This window comes from Myotis davidii, unplaced genomic scaffold, assembly GCF_000327345.1.
Source record: "Myotis davidii unplaced genomic scaffold, ASM32734v1 scaffold3270, whole genome shotgun sequence".
NCBI classification, from domain to species: Eukaryota; Metazoa; Chordata; class Mammalia; order Chiroptera; family Vespertilionidae; genus Myotis; species Myotis davidii.
The window spans coordinates 92,209-117,298 of record NW_006281915.1 but is presented as its reverse complement, the minus strand read 5'-3'; the positions used below and the strand labels follow the sequence as shown (position 1 = coordinate 117,298).

Sequence of the window (25,090 nt, the reverse complement as noted above, 5' to 3'; positions counted from 1 at the left end):
ACAGAGAGAAAGGGAGAGAGATAGAGAGTTAGAAACATCAATGAGAGAGAAACATCGATCAGCTGCCCCCTGCACATCTCCTACTGGAGATGTGCGCGCAACCCAGGCACATGCCCTTGACCGGAATCGAACCTGGGACCTTTCAGTCCCCAGGCCGACGCTCTATCCACTGAGCCAAACCGGTTTCGGCAGTTCTGCTTCTTCTAAAACTTTATCTTAAGGAAATAATCATGACCATGCATAAAGATTTCGCTATAAAGATACATATATCATAGCATTGGTGAGAATAGTAATGTATTTCCTGATTATATGGGATTGAGCAACCAAATTATGACATTTCCATGTGATGGAAAACTATGCATTCACTAATATTAACCCTGCAGCACAATAACTAATGCTATGGAAAGATGTTTCTGACATACAAATACTTTTCAACAGCACATGACACAAAACCTCATTTCTTTTAAATATATATTGCATGGAAGGCAGCCTCTTAAGAGGTCCCCAATAATGCCTACCACTCAGTATTCACACGCCTGTGCAGTCCACCCCACACTGCACCAGTGTTGGGCTCTGTGACCAAAAGCATAGAGAAAGAAGTGATGGCATGCCACTTTGACATTTGATTATAAAAGACTGTGACTTCCATTTTGCCCACGTGTGCTTTTTAAATTTTTGTTTATTGTTTTTTTCTCTTGGGTCACTTGGTCTGGTAGAAGCAAGATGCTGTGCTGTGAGAAGCCCTAAGGAGTCGCCCCTGGGAAAGAACGGAAGCCCCTGCCCAATAGCCTGTGAGTGAGGTTGGAAGGTGCTGGCTGGCTGGCCCAACTGAGTCTTGCGATGAGCAGAGCCTGGCTGACAGCCTGTTTGCAACCTTGCTGGACCCTGAGCCAGAACCACCACGTAGGTTGTACCTGTGTTCCTGAACCTACAAAACAGTGAGGTGACAGTTGTTTACTGTAGTCTACAGCTGCTGGTTTGGGGGCAATTTGTTACATGGCAATAGTTAACTAATATCTACGTGCATAGTGAAATGACTGAAAGAATAGAATCCAAAATACTAGTAGTGGTTCTCTCTAGTTGGTGGAATAATAATTTTTATTTTCTCTTTTTGTACAATGTTGGCAATGTTTTCCCTTTTTCAGAAAACAGGAAAAGAAAACCACCAAGAAAGATCGTATGACCTTCTAAAGAATCAAAGTATAAAGATTAAGAGAGACAATTTTAGCTCTAAGAACTTTTAAAGATTCTTAAAGATTCTTTTCACGTAGATTAGCTTAAAGGTGCAAAAAAGGAAAGAAAAAGAAAAAAAAATACTCAAAAGAACACGCCTGAACATCTCGGTGGAGTAGGTACTACCCACCAGAAACCACGCAACACCTCACGGCAAGGAGACTTGCACAAGCCTCCTAAAAGGAAAACCAAACAGCAATGATGAAGTCATCTGTTAGCAGATCATCAGCACAGGTGTCTTGCTTACCCAGCTTCTGGTCAAACCGCCATGCTGCGACATAGGCATTGTGCCTCAGACTGCTCTGTGTGGCCAGGGGCACGGTGACATAAATGGGACCATCCACCAGCACCGGCGTTCCATCACTGCTGAGCAAGTGCACGCTGACAGCTGTGACTGGGCTCAGGTCGTACCTGGTGCCGTTTCCTGGAAGCAAGAGGCATTCTCCATCACATGCACACAAAGATTCGTGGGGCTGTGGAAACCGTTTCCAAAAAAAATAGTAATTGCTACCAATTGCCAAGTACCATGCCTCCTATCTGCCAGGGACTGCACTAAGCACTTTGCACACATAATCCTTACCTCGACTTTCTAAGGTAGGAAAAACCCCCATTTTACACAGAGAGAAGCTGAGACTCAGAGAGGGTCCTACTGGGAGCTGGCCTAAGGGCATAGAACAGCGGGTGGTAAGGCTGGGATTGAAACTCGAAACTCGGGTTGCCCAATCTAATTACTGCACTTTACTTTTAAAAACGACCTCCAAAGGGAAGGACTTTTTGTCGGTAATGGGACAGGGAGGTGCTTGAGGAAATCCCCGAAACTGACTCAGTCACAAAGGGAGCCCTGTGCACACGTTAATTACTTGGCAGATCACCAAAAGGGTATTTTCAATTAGAGACTACTTTAAAAAAAAAAAAGGTAAATTTCTTCAAGGAGTTCTTCAAAATATTAATTTACTTCCACTAAAAGTACACTATTGAAAACTTGGGCTTGAAATATTTATGAGTTATTTTAGTTGCCATTGTTATTTTGATCTGTTTAAAAGGAATTTAAAATACCAATTATTCTGCATTAGAGGCCTTTTATCCAAGCCAATGCTTTAATGACTATCTATTTTACAGATAAATTAGGCAATGCTTGTAGAGTGGCATTATATTTATACACTTAAGCAATCCATTTTAGAAAACCTTTTCTCAAGTGAAATATGATATCACACAAAATGTATTCTGTCGTAACTTTAAATCCTTTAATTAAACACAATGACAAAAATACAATGGTAAAACAATTTTAAGCTACATCAGAACACAAACTATAGGATTTCTTATTAAGCTATTTATATATTTACATACCCATCAATTATCTGAGCGAACTCAAACTTCCAATTAGGACTAAATTTAAATATTTAAAGCTTACTAAACTTGACAAGCTCAGGGGAGGCTTGCATGGCAGGCTTTAGAAACTCAGAGACCCAGCTTTTGTTTTTTTGCGGCCCACATAAACTGAAACCTTGTTTATTTGGCCCGTGTTAGCCTTTGAGTTTGACAAGCTTGACTTAACTAAAAGTGAGTCATGGTAGGTAGTCATTCTTAGACAAAAGTTTATCTTTACCGTAACTGAGCCTGTCCATTGTGGTTTTTTTTTTTTGCATTTAAGATAACATACCTTTGGAATGCCTGAGTCATCTTCCTTTTTCCAGACCCCTCAGGGCAAAATCTCCCACCAGAGGGCAATTACACTCCTCATGGTTGTCTTGTTCCCCTGCACACCATCTCTATGTACTATTAATGTAAACTGTTAAGTATTCTATATGCATATAAAATGTAAAATACGGATATATACCAATATAAAAGTATTTGTCTCTTCATTTTACTCTTTATCCTATCTCAAATACTTCCCCACTTTGCATTCTCTCACCACCCTAATCTGCCACCAATGAATTTCATGTAACCTCCCCTATGCCTCCTCCTTTGATTGTAATGTATAAAAAGACAAAGCTGCCATTCTCTGAAGCATTTTCTCAATCTGTTGAGATTTTGTTTCCTGGCAAATGTCATCTGTTTGGCTCAAATAAACTCATAAAAATTTGGATGTTTCTTAGTGAATTTTAGAGTTTCAACAAATCACAGCTAAACCCTTTATGGAGCAATTTCTATATAGCTACTGACAGCGGTACCCTTTATAATGTACTAGAGGCCTGGTGCACAAAATTCGTGCACAGGGTTTGGGAGGCTCAGCCCAGCCTGCACAGTCTCCAATCCGATCCCGGGGATGGGGCCTAAACCGGCAGTTGGATATCCTTCCCCCCGCTTGTTCAGTTGTTTATTTCCCTCACTAACCCACCTGCTGACCTGGTCATAGGCAGCCATCTTGTGAGGATGTGAGGATTAATTTGCATATCACCTCTTTGTCATATAGGATACTTGTATCTGTTTTTAAATGTCGGGAAAGTATGGAAATGGGAACTTGATCGAAGGTCCATGTTGGAGTCATAGATTCAGGTTCTGAAATCTTTTAGTCTGGCCATTTCATTTTAGGATAAGAAAACCAAAACCCAGAATTTGCCAGATTTCATCAAAATAGCTTGTGGACAGCGGCCTAAATATGAGCATTGCCCAAAGGGAACACAGAAGCAAAGCCAGGTCTACAATGTGCACCTCTCCACTAGGTTCTGTTAGATTCTCTGATGAGATAAAACTTAAAGAGAAATTAAGTAACTTACTATCTGCTGTATTAAACAACTCAGAGATAATGTTTTCAGTTAAGTAGTGCTGCCTCCTTCACTAAACCTGGGGCAGGAAGTCTGAAGAGGGAAGCGGTAGGTAGAGTCAGACAGCACTCCAGACAGCATCATCCTTCCTTTCCTCCCACTCCACTCAGCCGTGGTTCCCAGACATGGCAACCGTGCCCTTTGGATTTTCCCTTCCCACTCTCTTGCACATTTCAGGCACAGGAAGCAGGGTTCAGGTAGCAATTGCTTATATGGCCTCGGGCAAGTGACTTCACTCCTCGGGTTTGTTTTACTTATCTGCAAAACTAAGGAGGTTGGGCCCAGCTGGTGTGGCTCACTGAGCATCGACCCAGGAACCAAGAGGTCACCAGTCCGATTCTGGTCAGGGCACATCCCCGGGTTGTGGGCTAAGAGGTCACTGATTCAATTCCAGGTCAGGGCACATGCCCGGGTTGTGGGTTTGATCCCCCGTGGGGGTGTGCAGGAGGGGGGTGATCGATGATATACCTCTCTCACTGATGTTTCTATCTCTCTATCCCTCTCCCTTCCTCTTCTTCTAAGAAATCAATAAAAACATATCTGAAAAAGAAAAAACAACTAGAAGGTTGGGCTAGATCAGTGGTCGGCAAACTGTGGCTTACGAGCCACATGCGGTTCTTTGGCCCCTTGAATGTGGCTCTTCCACAAAATACCATGTGCGGGCGCGCACATACAGCACGATTGAAACTTCATGGCCCATGTGCAGAAGTCGGTATTTTGTGGAAGAGCCACACTCAAGGGGCCAAAGAGCCGCATGTGGCTCGCAAGCCGCAGTTTGCCGACCACTGGGCTAGATGATTTCCTGTAAGTCGATGGAAAGAAATGGGTTCAGCTATAAACATTCAGAAGTAGGTACAGCACTACAGAAAAGGGCACATTAATGTAATGCAATACACATAAAGTTCATGTGATTCGATGTTCTTTTAAAAGTCCTGCATGCCCTTGCAGTGTTGCTCAATGGTTAGAGTGTTCAATTCCTAGACAAGGGTACATACCCGGGTTGCTGGTTCAACCCCTAGCACCTGGTTGGGGTGTGTTGGGAAGCAACCAATTGGTGTGTCTCTCTCACATTGATGTTTCTCTCTCTCTCACACATCTCTCTCGCTCTCTCTCTCTCTCTCCTCCCCCTCTCTTCCATTCTCTCTAAAACAAAACAAAACAAAACAAAAAATCAATGGGGAAAAATATCCTCAGGTGAGGATTAACAACAACAATCCTCTGTTTGAAGACACTGCAGGCAATTCCATCTGCTTGCTGAGGCCTCCTTTCTCAGGGCCCCACTAAATGCCTTTCAAAGGGTCCTCCCTCTGCCCTCCCACTTTCTTCATTCTGGAAAGATTCATACTTTGAAAGGCTAAATTGTTCCTCCTCCAGTCCTTGTTATGAGGCTGTAACTCTATATGAAATGCTGAGTTCCGTGTATGAGAGGTTCTTTCCTTTCTGTTCTGTTTTGATGTTACCTGGCTCCTGTCATGTCCCAATAGAGAGGTGTCAGGCCGAGCAGCAGGGCCAGGGGCCGCAGCACTGCCCACTCTCAGAGCCTGATTCGTCCCTTGGAACAGGAGGGGCTTTGCTCAGATAGCACCTAAGCTGCTGTTTGGCTTTGCATCCACTACCAGCTTTTCTGACTGCAGAACAATTTCACCCATTAGTCGTTTTACTGACTCCCCTCTGTCTTCTGGGAGTTACTAGCACAAGCAATTTCTAGAAAGCCCCTTGGGGATGTGACTGAATAGTGCTGTGCCGGCATGGTCTGTGGTTCTATGTGATGTCAGGACACTAAGGGAGCAGATGGGAGGGGATGAGCTATCGAGGACATGGCCGAAGTCTCCACGTGGCTGCGTTTCTCTATTTACAATTCCAGAAGCTTCTTCTAAACTGGACACAACTCCCCTGGGGATGCTCCAAGGAAACCAGCCTTCAGAGCACTTTCTCATCACATCTGTGGCATCCGTTCACCTTCACTGAACTCTAGTTAGGACCTGTCATCTCACTCCAGTACACGTGGTCCAGCCTCTCACCCGCGAGCTGCAGTTTGCCAACCACTGTCTTAGACGTGGTTTATGAAACAGTAGGCAAACAACACTGGGGCAGAGGAGACACTGTGCGCACCCCCTGGAGATGGATGCCCAGCTGATGAGCTGTTGGGGCGCCTCATGGAGTCTAGGCTCCCACACCCTCACAGGTGCCAGTGAACACACTCAAAGAATTTTCCCTGAGTCAACTTAGTTATTTCAGTGGAAAAGAAGCTGAATGTAAGTAACCTTTCAAAGACCTCTCTTTCCTCTAAAACAATAGTTATCTTTTTAAAGAAAACAAACTACTGAAATAGTCTGTCTTTGTGTTCTTCCCCCTTCATCTCGGATTTCATAATTTATTCAAGAGAGGTCACTTCTCCAAGTTGGGGTTTATGATTGCACACCATTTTGTCAGGGAGACTGGGTGGAGATTTCATGGTGGTCTCAGATTGCACTTTATCATGTTCTCCACGAAACACGAGTTTTCTCCTAAGGGCTGTGCATTTAAAGAGAAAGTTAACGCTTATCCCAATAATGTTTACATAAGAGGGCTACCATGCCTCTTTCTGGTTACTGACTATTAATTGCATTATCATCATATAAAAATTAAAAGAAGAAGAAAGATTCCCGAAAACAAGCGCTGCAGAGGGAAGAAAAGCAAATGACCGATCACCAGGTCACCTTGATCTGTAACCAGTAATTTACTAATATTCTACAAAATGGATTAGACATTGCAGGTTTAGAAGCTCTTTCAGAACAATCAGTTATGAAATCATTCTGAGGTGATACTCAATGAAAGTGTCCCTGGGAAATGCAGTAACTTACCAACCACGCAGGATTTAACCCAGAACAGCCTCCATTTGTTTTAGTTTATGTTGTGACTAAAGTGTCCAGGAAAAGAAGAGGGGAGACAAGAAAATGATTCAGGACTTCAGAGCCCCCACCCCAACCCCAGTCACCAGAAGGAGGGACCATGGCAGCACCAAGCACCTGATGAATTATGCTGCTGGCCGTGAGCAGGGGTGGAAGGTACACGTCTTCAGTCTTTACTGATAAGGATTTATTACAAATTTTCTGGCTAATGGCTTTTACTTTGTCTCATCTATTGGGCGAGGAGGGCACTGGTTTGCTCATCTCGGATCAGCCCCGGTACCACCTTCCCCTCGAGCTGTGACAGGGGGTTGGGCAGATGGGGCTGTTCATCTCTGCAAGGCCAGCGAGGCAGACAGGCTGCCCCACCAAACACACAATCTGAGGGCAAGTGGGGCAAGGCCGAGGACAGACGGGCAGAAAACCTCTAGCTCTGATTTTATACTTAAAAACAATTTTTCAGTTTAAAAAACTCCTCTGAATTAAATATATTCATTCCACCAAAGGAGAGCTCAGAGAAGGTGCTGAAGGCAGCTGGGACCAGGAGAAAGGCTCAAGGAGACAGTCGCTGAAACGCTGTGCCGTGGTGCAGACAAAATTCCTCAGGGAACAGTTTGAACACACTCGGGCTTGGAGAAAGCGCCCTCCCTCTGCCACTTCCGTTCTCCCACTCAGTACCAACACTTCAACCCCCACACACAGATTCAAACACGGAAGCCAGGATGCACAAAGAAGAGACTCAAATTACCTGTTCTGTTTCCATCTAATCCTCGCAAGTATGGAAAACTGTCGGCCTCAGAGGGGGAGCCGGCGGCCGTCAGGAAAGCGGTCAGGTCACTGTAGCTGGTGTTCTCCGGCAGCCGCAGGGCTCTCCTCTGGAAATGAACGCGAGGCTGCGGCCGGGCACCTGCAGGAATTCACCTCTGAGTTACATCCCGAGGGAGCAATTTCTGCTTTTAGATGATGCAAAACGAGGAAGAGCTTCTGTAAGGTTCCAGCAGGCTTCCCCTGCCCTTAGCTCTCCCCACAGCTCCTCCACCCCATTCACTTCACGCAGGACACTGAGATGTGACAACACGCTATTATGGGGAGAGAAATAATAGCCCATTGTCGCATTTGTTTTGACACAGGATGTTATTTAGGTTTCTCAACAACAAGCTTTCCAAGTGCTATCTGTGAGCGGTCTTTTCACTGCACAGCATTTGTCTATGGATCAGGGTAACATTTTGGGAAACAAAGTCCGTGTAAGTGAAACAAGTAGATGACAATCTCTTTACACAAACAAGGCAAGCGATACCCTTTGATTTGGCGGCAAACACATCCTTCTCTGTCTGGTGAAATCTGGTTGAACGCCACAGACCCAACCAAAGCAGAGGCAGGGATTGAATGTGCAGCCTGCCTGGATAAGACTGCAAACAAGAGCCCAAGAGTAAGGAGCCTGTTTCCTCCTGGGAAGCTGCCACCTGGCACCCAGAATGGCTGGTGGGGTGCATCCTATTTGTGACTGATTACGTTGCAGATTTTATGATGAGGCTCTTGGAATAATGTGATGCTCCCCTTACCAAAGCCAGCTCTTCTGTGCAGAAGGACGGTAGAGGTGACAGGCCCTTCAGACAGTTGCCTTGTGACATCACCCGCTGTTTGACTTTGCTCTAGATGTTTTGACTGTAAACCTGAACCTGTTTTTACCTAATGCGAGGTGGTAGTTGCAAGACGTAAAGGTGTTAAGTCATTTTGTACAAACCCAGCAAAAACTTCAAGACAAAAGTAAAAGAATTGGGAGTTGTAGCATTTACCAATGAAAGCACACATTTCTCATTTTTCCTCATTAAAATAAAGTGTCTTCCTTAAAGACAATATTCTGTCCTGACATTCTGGTCATCATATATCCTACCCCAGCTTGAGGTGGACCATGTGGTCGGCTGGGGGCACCCTATCCCCACCATGGTGGTCTGGCCCAGTAGCCCTGCCCAGAGTGGATGGTCTAATGCAGTGATGGCGAACCTATGACACGCGAACTCATTTTTTTGGTTGATTTTTCTTTGTTAAATGGCATTTAAATATATAAAATAAATATCAAAAATATAAATCTTTGTTTTACTATGGTTGCAAATATAAAAAAATTTCTATATGTGACACGGCACCAGAGTTAAGTTAGGGATTTTCAAAATGCTGACACTCCGAGCTCAAAAGGTTCGCCATCACTGGTCTAATGCTTACTCCAGGGTTCCTTTTACCTCCAGATCACAAACTTTTAAGGGGATACACCTATCTAGACATGTTCTAGAATAAGGGAGCTTTAGAGCTCGAAGGACCAGCTAGCCTATGTCTCTCTTCCTACAGGCGAGGCCACGGAAGCCAATGGATTAATTGCCCACATAGATGTGTGGGGTAGACGAAGGTGGTCACAATGTTCCCCAAACTCCTAAAAATCACTGATTAAATTTCTCAGATGGCTGGTTCTCCACTCCATAAAACAGACCAGCCTCAGGGCCCAAGAGGGCCAGGTGCCCACCGTCATGAGAGCCCCCATCTAAGTCCGGTCACACTGAAACTGAGCAGCACATGCACCTGTTCTGTTCCAGACCATCGGTGCCCTTTCTCATCCCCAAAACAAGCCTTCAGTCATGTAGGAGCATCCATGTGCCTTGAACTGTTTATTTGTATATCTTTCCACTTTAATCTCTTCTTAGTCTGGTCTTCTTTTCCTCTGATTGCACAGAATAGTGCTGTCTTCCTGCTGTCATCTCCTCAGTCTGCATAGTTCCAATGCCACACGAACCTGCTTCCCAGGCTGGGAGCTGCTAGCTTCTCCTGCTCCCCTCCCTCCACTCCCTACATGATTTGCTTGCCTCCTCGGACCTCCTCCCTGCTGCCCTCAGAGATGAAAAGTCAAAGTCAACCCTTTCTTTTTCACCTCTTCACCCCCAACCATATAACAGTCATTACTTCCCATACTTTTTTCAATGATAGTGAACTTTTTGAGATTTAATTTCCCTTTCTCTATTGTTCTTCAGTCTAAAAATGGTGCTGAAGCCTAGGTCTCATGAGTAGGTAGACAAATCACTCACTAAGATAGAGTAATGTGTCTAAAGTGTGACAGGCTGGTCACCCCAGAACAGGACGGGATACGTGTGCCCTTCCAGGTCTAGGACCTGCCCCTGTGAGATGGATGGGATGAGACCTTCGCGAAGTCCCCTGGCTGTAAGGAACAGAAATCCACTTACACTAGACCAGGGGTGGGCAACCCCTGGCACGCGTGCCAAACATGGCACGCCAGTAATTTTTGCTGGCACGCGAAAACCTCTCTTATAATCTTCCATTTACAATTTTTTTCTTAATATCGACTCTTTTATTTTTCAGATAAATTCAGTGTAGGTGCATCTTAGATAAATAAATAATTTTACATAACAAGTTATCTTAAAGACCATAGACATGGATTGACGAGAGAGGGGGAGAAATTTCTTCTATGCCTCTGCCTTAATATCAAGTGGAGTCATAAAGTTTTCTGTTGGACTATCAGTGTACATGTATACATTAAAAAATAAATGTATTTTTCATCATCATATACTGTGTTTTTGTCACTCGAATGAATTTTATTATTTCTTCAAGGTTCTTCACATACGTACACCTTAAGAGATATCAACTGGCATAACATGTTCTCAAAAAATTAGGGTTGGCACGCAGAAGAATTTTGCGTCAGAGATTTTGCTGTTTTTGGCACGCACTCACAAAAAGGTTGCCCACCCCTGCACTAGACCATAGATGAGGGAATCTGACTGAATCCACAGATAACACCCCAGCCAGGCCTGACAGGAATGGTCTAGGACCTGGAACCACAACCAAGGCTGCTCCCAGCTCTTAGAGGCCCCTGGGATCTCGTCCCAATTCTGTGCCTGCCTGCCTACCTCTCTCGTACCTTCTCTTATTCTCTAACATGTTATGTACATTAGTGGGAGATATATTTCCCCCCTCCCTATTTCTGTTGCCTCTTTCTTTTTTCCCTCTGCTGCCTGCCTTCCTCTTTTGTTCAGGAGAAGTTGATCCTTGGCCCAATAGTTAGGTCTATCTGCTGTGGCTGGGGTGGGGGCCACAGAGGGGCCATGCTGGGGCTGGTGTACTACAAGGGAAAGTGGCCCAGCTGATGTGACACACGCTGTGACCAGCAAGACCTGGAAACTTGTCTGCTGAGGGACCAAACACACACCCCATGGAGCACAGGCAAGACCTGTGCCTGGTGAATGACCAAGGAAACATCTGTGGAGTGTAAGGCTCCAGGCTACCTTAAGCCATGGTGTAAGTGGGTATGTGTGGGGTGGAGGGAGTGTTATGTCCTTAAGCCTATCTTCATGTATTAGAGCTGTTAAATTCCCCATCGTTCAGAAAAGGAGGTAATTGGGTGGGGATAGGAGATGGGGAGTGGACAGTCTGTCTGTCTTCTCTGGATGCCTCTCTCCCACCTTCCTCACAGCAACTGTTTCAAACGTAAGGCTCCAACCACCATTCCCAAAATCCTTAGACTCTCCTCTATGGAAAACACTGGGGCCATCACATCCTCTCTCTGCGCTTTAAAACCTTTCTTCCGTCTTCTCTCTCTCCCTGCTCTCTTCCAAGGTCAACCCAAGTATCCTAACTTTTGCTTGTTTTATTGCACGACGTGAATCCACCAACTATTTTTGCCTTCATCAACAATATACTCTATAGGCTTTTCCTCCCCAACCAACATATATACCCATTTCTCCCTCATCCAGAAAAATAACAATAAAACATGACTTTAACTGTTATTCCCATAAGCAAATGCCTTCTCTCCTTCCACCCAAGACCCAGTGATGTGGCTTCTACCCCCAGCACTCGCTGCCCTTGGTAATGTCAACTGATGACTACATAATGTGCAAACCCTGGGACCGCTTCTCAGCCTTCATCCCCCCTGACTTCTTCACAATGGTCGACACTGTTCCCCGCCCCCGCCTTCTTGGCATTCATGGTCCTGAACTCTGGCCTCTCCAGAGTCAGCCCACTTTTCCTTCTGCAAATACTTTCTTCCTCCTCCTACCTCCGATGAAACAGTTCCTGCCACAGTCGCCAACCCCCAACTCCAACCAACTTTCTGTACAAGTCTTTGCAAGAGAAGTTCCAGGGATGAGGTCATGCTTGCACACATCGCTGCCCGTGGCATGGACTAAACTAGAGAGGGAAGAGCTACACTCCTGTGTTCACGAACTGTTTTCCTTTTTTTGTTGGGGGTGGGGAGGGTTGTTTTTATTGTTGTAAAAATCTAGAACATTGAATTTACCATCCTAACCATTTTTAAGTGTACAGTTCAGTGGTGTTAAGCATATTTATATTTTTCTGCAACAGATCTCTACAACCTTTTCATCTTGCAAAACTGAAATTCTGTACGTTTGAATGCTCACGATCCTTTTAAGAGTGACCCTGCCTACTGGTCAGGGAGGCCCAGGCAGGGTCCTGGCTCTGACCTCATGAGGTGAATACTCTGTCCCGTGGGGATGAGGGGGGTGTGGTCTGGATAGAGTGGTGGAGCCCCTTCTTATCTCTCAACATCTAGCAGCTGAGCCTACAGGAAACAAGATCACAGCCAACAGAGAGTTGAACCAAAATTCAAATGTGTTGTGCACTGCCAGGGACAGTGGATGGTGTGTCTCAGCTTTGGATAAATCCACTGCCATTACCACCTGACAATAAGCCGTCCCTCATAAGATTTTGAGAAGTCAGCCCCAAAGCTGCTGTCAGTTCTCTTTTTAAATATTCAACATACCTTGGAATCCTGAGACTATTTGGACAACATCTTCATAAACCATTAGAGTAGCGGATCGTTCTGGAAGCAGGCCGAGGCTCAGCGAAGAAAACACTGCAGAAACAAAAATGGATGTAAGGGAATTCATTTACATCAAAATGCCCACTCTAATTTTGTATTCTCTGATTTCAAATCAATCAACAATATTGATTTTTCGCACTATGACATAAAGATTTATTTTGTCTCTGCCCCTGGTTCCTGACAGAGCTCCTAAATCCCCTGAATGCTGGGGCCAGTGGGAGCACCTTTTGTTCTAATGAGGTGACTTGAGGCGGGCTCCTGGATTGGTTGCCAGACAGATCAAGCCATGGTTAGAAACTTAGAATTTTCAGCCCCTTTCTTTACAATATCCTTTATGATAAACTGGAAAAGGTAAATTAAACATTTCACTGAGTTCTGTGAGCCATTATAGCAAATTACTGGACCCGAGGGGGTGGTAATTGAAACCCCTGGTTTTAGCCAGTCAGTCAGAAGTGCAGGAGACAACCTGGGACTTCGGTCTGAAGTGGGGATGGTCTCATGGGACTGAGCCCTTAACTTGTGAGGTGAGTGCTACCTCCAGGTAGTTAACGTCAGACTGAATGGAATTGCAGGACATCCCATCAGTGTCCAGAGAGTTGAAGAATTGATTGGTTTGAGAAAAAACACCATTCATTTGGTGTCAGAAGTGGAAGAGAAAGGAAACATTTTTCCCTTTAAGTATGATTAGCAAGACTTCCGCCATGTCACAGGAGTACTACCATCACTTGTACAACAGTTTACCCTACAATAGTCAACTACTTCTTGTTCATTAAAATGTTTTAGTAAAACATCTGAACTTCATATAGAAATATATAAAAAGTTAAATGTACACACTATACAAATATAAAATATATAACATCAGATATTAACATTAGGAAAGCCCTCAAAAATATATGCTAAGGTTAATGTGTGCCTGCCTGATGGTAAAAGGGTATTTCACCCTATTCTGGGAACTAATAAGATGACAGAACTTATGTTAGTTTAAAATTAAGTACCTACTGGCACTTCCAATAACAGATTCACAAAGCCTACAAGTTTTTGAGTAAAACATGAATTTAAGAGAATACAAATAAATCTATCTATCTATCTATCTATATAAAAGTCTAAGCGACTGTTATGACTGAACAACCAGAACGACTGGAACGACTGGTCACCAGTCGCTATGACACACACTGACCACCAGAGGGCAGACACTCAACGCAAGAGCTGCTCCCTGGTGGTCAGTGCACTCCCACAGCCAACCTCCCGTGGCTGACCAACCACCCATGGCCCCTCCTCCCGGCCGACTGGCCCCCATTGGCTCCTGGTGCTAAACCATTCATAGACAACCTGCTTCTGGGACAGGGTTTCGTATGTAGCAGAGAAGCTCCCCCACTGCGACCTACTGAAAGTCAGCCTTTGACACAAGGGTTTGCCTTGCTCCTGTCTTCTCCCTTCCCTGGGGGACACCCGCCTGCTGCGATGGCAGCACAGTGAGGGAAGGAGGAGGGCGGGAGACAGGGAACCACATGATGGTGGGGCGGCATCAGCGTCTGTTCTTTCTGTGCCCAACTCGGCAACTGTTGCCTCCTCTCCCAACCCTGCTGGGACCTTCGGGCCTTGGGCTGGGATGGGGAGCCAGGGGTGTGTGGTGGCAGACTCAGCCCCCTTCCTAGAGGGGCTGAGGGCTGGCTCCCTCCTTGGAGCCGGTGGACAACCTCTCGTGGTCCCTTCCCACTCCTGCCCCCCGTGCACAAATTCGTGCACCAGGCCTCTGTTATCCTATATAATAAAAAGCTAATATGCAAATTGTCCCCTCAGGAGTTCGACCGACCAGGAGTTTGACAGCTCGCTATGCCGTGTGCTGACCACCAGCGGGTGGTGCAGAATGAAGAAAGGCCCCAGCCAGGAGCCAGCATCTGGGGGAAGAAAGGCCCCAATTGGCCCCAATCGCCAGCCAGGCCTAGGGACCCTACCCGTGCACAAATTTTGTGCACTGGGCCTCTAGTACAATAATTATCATCACTAACATTACTAAACCCTTCCTAACACATCAGACATTAGGAACCAGAAATATCATGTGCTAAGAATATTGACTACTTAGTATAACTGGCTCTTAGTAGGGCCAGAGGCAACCAGTCAGCTGGCTTGGATGTGATCCCGTACAGAGTCCATTTATTTAGCTACCACTGTGTACCAGGCCTAATGCTATCTGTGTGGAGCAGGTCAATGCTGGAGGCAGTGTGTGCCTTGAAGGGCTCCACAAGAGAAGGGAGCCAGGACGCATAAAATAGCTGCATGACATGCAGAATGTGGCCAGTGCCATGAGGAAGCTAAGACACCAAGGTGCAATGAAGAACCACCTAGCTGTTCCTTAAAATATTAAATACAAAGTTACCAGCAATTCCATTTGTAGGTATATACCTTATCTATATATATAAAAGGCTAATACGCAAAGTGTCCCCTCAGGAGTTTGACCGGGAGACCGGGAATTCGATTGCTTGCTATGATGTGCACTGACCTACAGGGGGTGGCATGGAACAAAGGAAGGCCTCAGCTGGCAGCTGGCAGCAGGGGAAGGGAGGCCCCAGCCAGCAGCCAGAAGGAAGGGCCCGGCCGGCAGCCAGAAGGCCCTGATTGGTCCCGATTGCTAGCCAGGCCTAGGGACCCTACCTGAGCATGAATTTTGTGCACTGGGCCTCTACAGTGTGTGTATAGACACACATACACACACATACACACACACACACACACACACATATACATACACACTCTCAAGAGAATGGAGAATATATGTTCCCACAAAAACCTGTAAGTAAATGCCCATAGCAGCATTAGTCATACAGAAAAGTGGAAACAACCCAATATCCATCAACCAATGAAAAGAAAAACAAAATGTGGTGTATATACACAATAGAATATTATTCACCCATAAAAAGAAATAAAGTAAGTACTGATTCAGGCTACAGCATGAATGGACCTTGAAAACATGCTAAGTGAATGAAGCCAGACACAAAAGGCAACGTATTATAGGATTCCAGTTATCTGCAATGTCCATAGTGACAGAGAGATTAGTGGTTGCCAGGGGCTGGGGGGAGTAAGAAGTAGCAAGCTGATGCTAATGGGGATGGGTATTTTTGAGGATGAAGAAACTATTCTGGGATTAGATAGTGGTGATGGTTATATCATCTTGTGAATTGCACACTTCAAAATGGTGAGTTTTATGTTATATTAATGATATTCCAAATACAAAATAAAAAAAAATTAAAAATAAAAGAATCCTGGCTAAAAGAAGGCGAAGAGATTAGCCAAAGAACACATACTAGTGTGCATAGCTCACAGACACAGACAGCTGTGTGGTGGAGGCAGGGGGCAGAGGCCGGGTGGAGGTGGGCAAAGGGCGAAATGGGTATATCTGCAATAGTGTCAACAATAAAAAAGAAGTAAAGAAAAAAAAGAAACCATCTGTGGGGTTCAAAATTGGGAAAAGACTCCACACCAGGTTTGGGGAGGGTGGATCAGGTGATGCCTGTGAGCCAGGGCTAATGGGAGGAACCCTAACGGATAAATCTCACAACACCACTTCAAAGGTAAACTTCACCTTCTTTAACTATGACCCTTCACCTGGTGGGACAGGGTACCTAATGGCCAGAGAGAAAGGGCCAGACTGTTTTGCCTGTAAGACACCACTCAGCTCACAGCTGGAGCAGGGGTTGCACCCCTGCCTCTCTAAGTGCAGCTGCCTGGACACTGTCTGCTCCATCAGAGAGCATGAGAGCTCTGTGCCAACCTGAGGGGGACGCTGAGCTCTGAAACCACCTGTAATCAGTCTCTCCGATGTGTGTGACCAGCATAGCATGTTTTAAAAATGCTTCCAACCTAAACATGTGGTACTTCCTACAAGAGGCATCTGCTCTAGCAAACTGTTTCTCAAATCTTATTTCACATAGGAGAAAAAAAAATGAGTTCTTGTCCCAAGTTTGCTGTGTGGCGGCAGAGGCACCAGCAGGGGCTTCCTGGAGCAGGAGGGAAGGGACAAGGCACCTGGAAGGATGGAATGCCCCAGTGGGAGGGAGGTGGCAGGGAGGCACTCAGATCTGCTGGTAGACAGCATTTTACCCACCACAGAAGAGATGCTGACTCATGTCTAGAGGTTCTTGTCACACTAAGTAGATGTGTGTTTTTTGATAAGCAGAGAGAAAGGAACATCTACCTGTACCTGGGAAAGGCAGGAGGATTTCCTGCAGCAGCAAATAGCCACACTGGGCATTAAAGGACCGAGATAAGCTTGCCCAGAGAACAATGTTAGACAAACACAGAGAGGGTAAAAATGTCAGATTCCTGCAGAGAATAACAAATTGCTCAAGGTGACTAGACCATGACATATGCATGGGAGAAGTGGTTATGGGAGGAGGGTCTGTGTTGTGTTTGGTTTGAACTGTATCCAGAAGACACCAAAGGACTTTAGGTAGATGTATAACACTACACACACACACACACACACACACACACACACACACACACACTGCTCAGTAAAACAGAGGGTGGTGTGAAGAGGCAGACTGAACTAGTCAGAGACCGCGGTAATAACCCTCGACCACTGCAAAAGGTCTACTGGGCAATCACTACGGAGATGAAAACAGTTAAGATGTGGAATGATAGTCCTTAGTTGATGACTTACATTTTTTATGGCTACATTTGTTTGCCAACTGGATTCCTCCTCCCCAGTCTATACCCACTTCCTTGAAAGAGAAGAGAGAAAAACATCTCCTAGGAACTAGTCAAGGATGAAGAAAGAAATCCATTCCAAACTCTCGTAAGCATGTGTATTCAAACTAAACCACGTGTGCACATGTAGTAGAGAAAGCATTTTTTTTTTTTGTTTCAAATTGTCAACATACAAGGAGGGCACAAGTAGGTTTACAGTTGTAAGTATACAGAATAGAATTTATTCTTGTATTATTATTTATTCATTAATTATTGCACTATTTATTTGTATATTTTTCTTATTATTGTTAGTACTTAGTATCCTTACTTATGATTTATCTTTTAAATGATAGCTGGTAATTTAACCAATTTTTGCCCACCCTTGTATTTTAGAAGAGGCTCCCAACTTTTCTCTGTTCCTTGCCCAATTATCTGGAATACCAAAAGTGTTAGTGTTGGCCTTCAAAATTATGCATGACAATAACAGTTTGCTCTGCTTCTCACAATAGACCAGTCTAAATTTTATCCATGTTCTCTGTTAGAGTCTAGTTTAGAGAATCTCTCCTATGTTGACAAGGCAACCAGAGAAAAATAACCAAAGACTTGGTGAAAATTATTTAGTCTTACTAATTTAGGTTAGAAATGAGAAACATGGGCTCAGAAAGCCATGACGGGCTCACATGTGTGGGGGCCAGATGGGGAGGGGAGCAAGTGAGAACCTGGGTATCTTCATGCCTAGTCCAAAATTCTTTCAATTAAATTACAATGTTCGCCTTATTTGACTCATTTAAAACAATGAACATTAGAGGAATGGCTGCGTTTCCTCAAATGATCATGTTAATAAAATCAAAATGAATATATGTAATTACAATTGATCCCCATTATTTGTGTATCCCATATTTGTGAATGTGCTAACGTACTTAAATTTGCAATTCCCAAGTCAATACATGTGCATGTACAGACTGGTAAAAGATTTGGGTCTCCTGATGTGCATGTTCCCAGCCCAGGTCAAACACGGCAACAATACCTTATTGCTTTAGCTCTCATGCTGAAAGTGTCCTTTCTTGTGATCTATTCAGGGCCAAATTTTTTGCAATCTTGTGCTTTTTTTTGGCGATTTCACTGTTTAACCCCTTCCCCAACAATTTTTTTGTTAAAAACGTTTCTTTTTCAGACTAATTTTTTTATTTTGGTTCTATATAGTATTTTTGATGCTGGTTATGAAAACAGTTTGTAGCTCGTCTTCCTACAAACCATATTTTTTTACCATATTTTCTTAGTATACTTGTCGACGACTGAAAAAGAACATTTTGTGAAAACGTGTATACACGTTTCTGCCGGGGAAGGGGTTAAAATAGCCCCCCGGTGTAGTGTTGAAGTGCTATCTAGGGTCCCTAAGGGCAGGAAGACTGTGATGAGCCTTATGAAGAAAATACACGCTAGACAAGCTTTGTTCAGGTATGAGTTTCAGTGCCGTTGGCTGTGAATTCACTGTTAGTGAACCGATAATATATGTTAAATGCAATGTCTTTAAACAGAAACATACATAAAATAAGGTGACAGAGCAATCAGTTGATGAAAATGCTGTGATCAGAGGCCTGCAGGCACCTAACCCTGCATTTCCCCTAGGAACAGTGCTCCCGGTGACCTGGCAGACCCGACCAATGTGAATAACGAGAATCCACTGTGCTTTGTGCTGCTGCTCTTCCAGCGAAGGTGAAGTGTGGTGTGTGGACACTGTTTAAACTTCTCTGAGCAGTTTCTACTGTGCAGAGTGGGGGCGGTCAAACATTTCTTTAGATATAAACTAACAAAGCTCACGCTTCCTACTTGGTTGGCCTTTTCAGGGTTCTGTCCAGGCCCTCTCCTCTCCACTCTTCAGGTGAGCTCCTGCTGTTGATTCTTACTGCAAGATTGATAATGACCGCAAACTATACCTCTATCTCAAAATCCCTTGAGCTCCAAACTCATTTTAAACTATAGGCCGAACACATTTAGCATTCCACAGGCAGCTAAAATCCAACCTGCCCTAAGTTCAACATCAATTATGACCCCAACACTCATCCTTTCCTCCCTTCTCCCCTCCCTACCCACCTCCATCTGTCTTGCCTGAGTCCCAAGCTTGGGGAGAGGGATGCACACAGAAAGGAGGAGGGGGGCTTCTTTTTACCTACTCCATCAATTCACTTTGGGGAACCAGTGTGGCAAGTCTCCCAACCCAATTACCCATCTATCTGCTCTCTCCCTGGCCAGAAACTGAGATACAATTTACACTTACTCTAATTCGTCCTTCTGCTTACCTCTCTCCCATCCATTCCTCAAGGCTTTCTGGATTTTGACTGCTAAATGTTTCTCAGATTTTCCCCCCTTTTTTCTCAAATTTCCCTAAATGATATCCTCAGCTGTATCTATCTCACTTTCTATAGCTCACAAAACAGTGGTCTCAAACTTCAGTGAAAACTTTTATCCATAAATAGGGGAGAGGTTGTTTGTTAAAATGTAAATTCCTGAATAATCTCCCCAATTGAATGGTTGAATCCTGGCATCTGTGTTTTTACAAGCATCTCCTGGTGCTAATTATCTACTCGTCTTTGAGACTCAGCTCCCCTCTTGATCACACCTAGAGGTTTAATTCGCTCACCTACACTGGTTATCAGTCCTCCCCAACAGCCCTACATACATACCTGGTACACACACAAATCTATCCACATTTATCTCCTTAGGTGGAAATGCCACCTGTGGCTGACTTCACAACTACATTATAAACTTCGTAGGAGCAGGTTCTGCGTCTCTATTTGTCTTCTCAGTGCCCAGTGCAGTGCCTGGCCCATAGCAGATACTTAATGAATGTAAAATGAACTACAGAGAACTTTGTGAGTAAGGGCAGACACCAGAATTTTAAAGACCAGAAACAGCCACACTTAGTTGCAGCCTGTCCCCAGAGGCAGCAGGGACCTTCATGGAGCGTGCCCAGGGTTCTGTGGCACAGAGATGAGCTCTAACACAGGTGTTTTGCCGGGCACTGTGCTGGGTGCTACATATTCATGGAGCACCTACGGTGTTTTAGGCATTGCAATCTAGTTTACATATGTTCACTACTTTTTAATCAGAACAACTCTATGAGGTGGTATTAGGTCCGTTTTTATAGAGATTGACATCAAAGCTAGAGGGGCTCAAGCACAGACTGGGAGCAAGAACCCAGGTCAGTTGGTGTCCAAAACCCACGCTCCCCCACTACCCTGGCAGTATCTCTGCCAGCCGTCAGCCCATCCCTGTCGCTGACCTGATGGTGTGAACGTATGATGTGGTCCACTCACTAGATGGAGCCTTAGGGGAAGGGACAGAAGAGGCCTAACTGCTGCCCCCCACCTCCCCATCCCAAGTTGAACCTGTGTCAGGTACCATTCTTGCCCCTTGTGGTGGACTGACTACTTTGAAGTGGTGAATGGTAAAGTGATATTGTGCTTTAAAATAAGAAATATGTATTTGGTCTTGGTCTCCATTCTGAGTACAGAGCTTTTAAAAACCTTGGGATTTCCCAAGTGATGAGAGCTATGAAGATGTCTTTTGTTATTCATAATAAGTCCCTTTCAAACATGCTGAAGTTTATGTTAATATACTGATTTTTGGAAAGCCCCTTAGATAACCTAAGGATGCAAGCTGGTTGCCAGGGGAACCAAACACATATGAAAAGCTTGGAACTTTCAGCCCCACCCCCTGACCTCCAGGGAAGGGAGGGGGCTGGAGGATGAATCAGTCACTCATTGCCAAAGATTTAATCCACCATGTCTGTGTGCTGAAGCCTCCATAAAAACCAAAAAGGAGAGGTTTGGAGAGCCTCTGAGTTGGTGAACACGTGGAGGTGCTGGGAGGGTTGCACCTGGAGAGCATGAAAGTTCTGTGCTCCTTCCACATCTCTTCCAGCTCACTGTTTCTTTGATAGCCTTTACAATAAACCAGTAATCGAGTAAGTGGACTGCTTCTCTGAGTTTTGTGAGCTACTCTAGTAAACCAGAGTTATGGGAACCTCTGACCTACAGCCAGTCAGGTCAGGTACAGCTACAGAAGCACAGGTGACGACCTGGACTTTCAACTGGCATCTGAACTGGCAGGGGCAGTCTCATGGGACGAAAGCCTTAACCTGTAGGTAGGTAGTGTCAGAATTGAGTTCAATTGTAGGACACCCAGCTGGTATCTGAGAATTTGAGAATTGCTCGATGTGTGGAGGAAATCCACATGTTTGGGGATCAGATGTGCCCGAGGTGAAGTAGAGTACTGAGGAGAGGAAACACACAGCCTTAGCAGGTAGGAAGGGGAAGAGAAATACAGTCTCGCCAGGACTCCCCTCATCTTTGGCCAGCTTTGCTCTGAGGCCCAGGAAACAGAGCAATGACGCTCCATGAAAGCACTGCCTCACGCATCCGGCTGTGATACTCAATGAGGCTCAGAATGGGGAGCTGCAGAAGTGAGCAGACACTCTAAGGCTCTGACTCCACGGTGAGTATAAAAAGATGGGGCCTCAACCGCCTTTATACCAGATTCCCCCTTTCTTCACATAAGGGGGCCACAAGCTAAAGCAGAGACTAAGCCAATATTTTCCCTTTCATCTGACCTCCACTTTCAAAATTGTTTCTGTGTGTGACTCTATTACTGGCCTGACTGCAAACTCTGTTTCAGAGACAGGTTGAGAGCACCTTACCAGGTAATCGGATTGGCTTCCATGGGGCAGAGTTCGGCACATAGGCGTGCTTTGTGGCAGTGACGATCAACTGACTGCCCAGCCTATACTGGAACTTGATGAAGGCCACGCCATCTGTCCCCGAGGTGCCAGAGGCGATGGAGACCTGGTTGGTGAAAATCTCGATGAGTGCCTCTGGGACAGGCTGGTGGGTGCTGGCGTCACTGATGTGGACCTTCAGTGTGACATCTGGAAGAGAAAAAGGAACGCAGAATAAGAGCTGTTTATTAGGCTACTTCCACAGCGGTTCTGCTGTCAGTGTGATGGGAGGTGGAAAGTGCAATGATAAGAAAGTCAATATCTTCCTCCAAAATACAAATAATTTTAACCACGGAAAATTTCCTTCTTAGAGATCCCTTTTTATTTTACATGATTTCCTATTTTGTTCAAAACCAAAGACCCTTACCAACTGCTTTCTCTTCGCTCCTTCCTACTCATGCCAACAAATAATTGAGATAAAAATTCGATTCCTTATAGACATTGTGCAGCAAATACAGTGCTCTTTTATCCTCCCAGCATTGCCTGCAAACACAGCCTGAACAGGCTCAAGCTGCTACTGAAGGATATGAGCAACCCAGGATCACTGTGCTGGTAATCATGAAGACTAGACCCAAACATAGTCTAAAATATCATTAAAAGGGAGATCCACGAGTGGGAGGAGAGAAGGTTAGAAGAAAAAAAAAAAAGAAATACACGTTTGAAAAGATAAATGAAGTTAAATCAATAATACAAGAAAAGAAAATAAATGTGGGAAATGGACAGATCCAAATTAATGTTAACATATTAAAACAGAATGGATTTTTTTTCATTGTTTCATGCAAGAGATGTTTACTGAGCTGCTACTTTATGCCTAGAATTGTGAGTAATTGTGCAAACTACAGTGGTGAAGAAAAGTGAGTACATAGGCAAGTGCTATGCTTGAGGGACATTGGTGCAGGCATGAAGGGGCCACTGATGGAACAGCATATGCAAAGGCTCAGAGGCAAGAAAAAGCATTGCTTCCAGAGAAACAGAAAGAGGGTCTGAAAGCTGGATGAAGAGTTCGAGGGGTCTATGATCCAATGAGAGATAAGATCAGAGAGGGGCCAGATCACTTAAGACTTTAGAAGTGATTTAAAAAGATCACTCTTTGCCGAAACCGGTTTGGCTCAGTGGATAGAGCGTCGGCCTGCGGACTGAAGGGTCCCAGGTTAGATTCCGGTCAAGGGCATGTACCTGGGTTGCGGGCACATCCCCAGTGGGAGGTGTGCAGGAGGCAGCTGGTCGATGTTTCTCTCTCATCGATGTTTCCAACTCTCTATCTCTCTCCCTTCCTCTCTGTAAAAAATCAATAAAATATATTAAAAAAAAATAAAAAAGCAATAAAAAGATCACTCTTTATCTCAAGGGCAATTGGAAGTCAGAAAGGTTTTTAAACACGGAAGTGGAAATCAAACTTACGTTACAGAAACACCTGGCTCTGGGTGAAGGACAGACTAGGGAAAAGACAAGACTGAGGACTGAGCTTCAGTTAACAGGCCTCTGTAATAACCCAGGAAGAGATGACGGTGGACCAGACCCCAGCATCACAATGTTCTTTAATTAAAGGACTACATTCTGAAACAACCAGAAGTGCATCCTGCTCCAGTCAACTTCTTTTTCTTAGGTGCTTGTAGCCAGACCTCTTCCACAACCGGGGCAACCACATCAAGAGGAATTTATTTTGCTTTGAGGACCTCTACCTTGGTAACTTGCCAACTATCTTATGATACTGAAGCAACCTTTTCATACTGCAAACTTCAGTTAGTCAATCATTTTCTCACCCATTTTTTTTCACATACCGACTTAATACATTTCTGGAGTAGATGACCATAAAAACAGTCAAAGAACTCTAGACCTAGGGACTATAGGTCTGTACCAAATAAATATCTCAAAACCTTTGTATAGGAAAAAACATTAAGTGCTACCAGAAACTGAACTCGGCTACTTCATACTATAGAAGGAGAAAACTAATGTTAAGAGAGTGATTAAACCAACATCACGAAAATCAAGGATATGACATTACAAAACCCATTTAGTTAATTCCCTCCAATCTTATCGCTGTCACCTTAATGTAGATTTTCAAGATGTATCCTACACATGATTTCTTCTTTAACTCAGTCTTCCTTGTCCCCGGGTGGCATGTCAAGATATAACATATATTAACTCAGCTTTCATTAATATTCACATAGCCAAAGTCCTCTACAACAGGGCGGTGGGAGGGTAGCTTATTGTAGGGCTGCACTGATGATTTATGTATTTTATGGTAATGCAACATTTGCTAACAATTGGGGTTACAAGATTTCTGCCCTCTCTTCACTGTTTGCTGGGATGGCAAAAGCAGCTGAGATGTGGAAAAAGCTAAAGGACTCTGAATAAACACAGAAAGAAAAGTTCTACTGAAATAAATGTCCTCTAGTCTACCACTTGAATTTTTTCTAATACAGGAAGCCTAGTTTATGTTCTGCAACTGTATACTTTGAAAGGTGGTAGGCAGACAAACATGAGCAAAGCAAGGACGATAGGCCAGGTACAGAAGGCCACCAGGGCAGAAAGCCCAGGGGCCTAGAAACAGACAAAACTGGGAAAACAAGGACCTCACCCCCAGGGTAACCTTTCCTTCCCTAGAATATTGCTGGGCATGTGGTTAGACCCCCTGACCTTTCATATTGGTAGTCATGCGGTTCGGACCCTCCCCTGACTTTCCTTCCCTGGCATGTTGCAAGTCATGTGGTAGACCCCCTTAGAGGAGGAACAAGGGGTTCAAGAGTGGCCTGAGGTGACGCCCATGCACGACTACTCCCTTAAGCATTAACCCTTAGATAACATTTGGCCTCAGTTGTGTTTCAGCTCCAAGCCCAGAAAAACAACAAAACTAGACAAGTGACATCATGGCTGACAGCAGGACTAGCTGCATTGATTAATG

The 25,090-nt window shown here is 44.6% G+C and overlaps 1 protein-coding gene across 1 annotated transcript in view; it reads right to left on the bottom strand.

The window, feature by feature from the left end:
• FAM171A1 (family with sequence similarity 171 member A1) overlaps nucleotides 1-25,090 on the bottom strand; it is an 87,964-nt gene that overhangs the window by 30,442 nt on the left and 32,432 nt on the right. The window contains exons 3-6 of the mRNA XM_006752621.2: nucleotides 22,108-22,335; nucleotides 12,663-12,755; nucleotides 7,635-7,793; nucleotides 1,481-1,657 (exon numbers count right to left, since the gene is read on the bottom strand). Of these exons, the coding sequence (XP_006752684.1) occupies nucleotides 1,481-1,657; nucleotides 7,635-7,793; nucleotides 12,663-12,755; nucleotides 22,108-22,335 (657 nt within the window). The remainder of the gene's footprint in view (nucleotides 1-1,480; nucleotides 1,658-7,634; nucleotides 7,794-12,662; nucleotides 12,756-22,107; nucleotides 22,336-25,090) is intronic.